This window comes from Octopus bimaculoides, chromosome 26, assembly GCF_001194135.2.
Source record: "Octopus bimaculoides isolate UCB-OBI-ISO-001 chromosome 26, ASM119413v2, whole genome shotgun sequence".
NCBI classification, from domain to species: Eukaryota; Metazoa; Mollusca; class Cephalopoda; order Octopoda; family Octopodidae; genus Octopus; species Octopus bimaculoides.
This window is the reverse complement of record NC_069006.1, coordinates 2,717,906-2,720,508: the sequence shown is the minus strand read 5'-3', so window position 1 is coordinate 2,720,508 and position 2,603 is coordinate 2,717,906. Positions and strand designations below refer to the sequence as shown.

The 2,603-nt window shown below is 37.8% G+C and overlaps 3 protein-coding genes across 3 annotated transcripts in view; 2 read left to right on the top strand and 1 right to left on the bottom strand.

The window, feature by feature from the left end:
• LOC106868831 (cytochrome P450 3A7) overlaps positions 1 to 2,603 on the bottom strand; it is a 388,137-nt gene that overhangs the window by 104,748 nt on the left and 280,786 nt on the right. The gene's annotated exons all lie outside the window — the stretch shown is intronic.
• LOC106868827 (cytochrome P450 3A31-like) overlaps positions 1 to 2,603 on the top strand; it is a 90,100-nt gene that overhangs the window by 48,522 nt on the left and 38,975 nt on the right. The gene's annotated exons all lie outside the window — the stretch shown is intronic.
• The window catches only part of LOC128250902 (cytochrome P450 3A9-like), an 8,869-nt gene that overhangs the window by 3,869 nt on the left and 2,397 nt on the right, over positions 1 to 2,603 (top strand). Inside the window, exons 2-3 of the mRNA XM_052976968.1 lie at positions 1,847 to 1,943; positions 2,145 to 2,197. Coding sequence (XP_052832928.1) covers positions 1,847 to 1,943; positions 2,145 to 2,197 — 150 coding nt within the window. The remainder of the gene's footprint in view (positions 1 to 1,846; positions 1,944 to 2,144; positions 2,198 to 2,603) is intronic.

Below are 2,603 nucleotides of genomic sequence, written 5' to 3'. Positions count from 1 at the left end.
AGAGAGAGAGAGAGAGAGAGAGAGAGAGAGAAACGGTTTGTTTTTGCCACTATGATATGGCTGCTCTATAAACAACTGTGGTACTACATTTTAACCCAAAGAAAACGTATTTTCCAGCTGGATAACGACATACAACGTGTGTCCGTTATATTGTAAGAAGCGAATCAGTCTTCTCTTGCTTGCAAGACCAGTAGACCATAGTTTCTGAGTCTTTACACTTCATCAGCACCGGACACCTACCTGCTAGTTGGACACAGATTATGCATCGCCAACTTGATCGAAAATACGTTTTCCTGGGGTTTAAATATAGTAACATATTTCTTGAAAGAACAGCCGTGTTATAGTGGAAAAAAAAAACATTACCGTCTAGTATCGTTACTACTTATAACTCGTTTAGAGATTTTAGAACTAGCTATTTATCTCGTTACGAGATCATCAACTGTCTGCCTCTTCTCTGTTAATATATGGTCTATGGTAAGTAGAGATTATTGACTGCCATCTCTAGCCCGCAGATGTCCAGTGCCGATGGAGGTTAAAAACCCAGAAACCATGGTCTACTGGTCTTGCCAATCTGGTAGGGACTGATTCGCTATCTTGCTGACATTATATCGGAAACAGGTTGTATGTTGTTAACCAGGTGGGAAGGAGGTTTTCCTAGGGTCAAAAATAGTAAAATAGTTCTTTACAGAACAACTGTTATAGTGGCCAAAAACAGTTGCCGTCTAGTATTGCTACTACTTATATCTCGTTTAGAGATTTAGAACTATATGCATATATGTGTGTGTGTGTGTGTGTGTGTGTGTGTGTGTGAGTATATATATATATATATATATATATATATATATATATAGGCGCAGGCGTGGATGAGTAGTAAGAAGATTACTTCCGAACCACATAGTTCCGGGTTCAGTCCCTCTACGTGGCACCTTCGGTAAGAGTCTTCTACTATAGTCTCGGGCCGACCAAAGACTTGTGAGTGGATTTGGTAGACGGAAAATGAAAGAAGCCCGTCGAATGTATATATATATAATTGTATGTATATGCGTACATGCATATATATATATATATATGTATGTATATATATATTTATCTGTCTTTGTGTCTGTGTTTGTCCTCTCCACCATCGCTTGAGAACCAATGCTGGTGCGATGTTCATCCTTACGGCGTGGATAAATTAAGTAACAGTGAGACACTGGGGTCGATGTAATCGACTAGTCCCCACCACCACAAATTCTACGCCTCATGCCTAGCATGCCGGACAAAATGCTTGGCGGTATTTTGTCCGACTTTACATTCTGAGATCAAGCTCCGCCGAGGTTGACTTCGCCTGTCATCCTTTCGGGGTCGATGAAATAATTAACAGTTGAGCACTGGGATCATCAATGAACTCGAATTAGCCCCTGCTCTTGAAATTGCTGGCCTTGTACAAAAATTGAAACAATTATTACCTCTTGCATAGCGAAGGCGGAGGTATTGTTTTCCGTCGCTTTTGTTTGTTTGTTTGGTTTCCGTGGACAAGATATCTCAAGAACTGCTGGATGGATTCGGATGGAACTTTCAGGGATGTTTGGCCTCGTGACTGGCACGAAATGATTAGATTTTGGGATTGATCCGTTACCGGACAAGGATTCTGGATTGTTTTTCCTCTTTTTACACTGAATTTTTGAGAGCGGTCGGGTTCATTTTTAGTATTCTCGATTGTGAGAGCAGTCGAGTTTATTTCAGGTATTTTCATTTTTTAAATCATCTCCGGCTGTCCGGGGAGATGACGTTGGTGTTGCTTTGGCGGAGGTTTACCCTTTCTCAGTGCTCTTGTTTATTTTATTTTGTTTTGTTAATTTATTAGGTTTGGAAGAAGAAACTTTTCACTTTTCAAAGAACTCGGGATTCCTGGTCCCTCACCAGTTTCTCACTTAGGAAACCTGATAGAAGTTAAGAGAAAGGTAAGGTCGTGGTAAATTCGTGTTGCTACATTTCCAACTTTATATTTACCTGTTTTGTTTTTAGCTTTATATCCAACATTTATTTTCACTCCTAGTTTCATGTCTTTGTTAAAAACATTCTTATGAATTTTAATTATTACGACACTTCAAGCTGAACAATTATTGTAATGAAAACTAATTCTTTGTATTTTAATATTTCAGGGATTCACTTCTGTGTTCAAATACTGGCGAGAAATTTACGGTGATGTATATGGGTAAGAATGATCTATTCATAATTCGGTTAACTGAGATGGGTGAAATTTATAGGTAAAAGTTATTAGACTTTATTCATATATTTAATTGAGATAAGGTAATTGTTCCAAAGCAGGTAGATGTGAAATAATTAGATCCATATAGCCAAAAGTCTATATAACACTGACACTTAAATTGAAAAGTAGGTATATATTCGAAGAACTGGTTATTTACATATGTAGATCTCTAGAAAACACATATTACAAATGTAATTACCTACGCACACACACACATACACACACACACACACACACACACACACACACACACAGAAACACACAGACACATATATACCAGCATGTTCACACGCATATACCACACGCATCTATATATATATATGTATGCGTATATATATATATATGTATATAT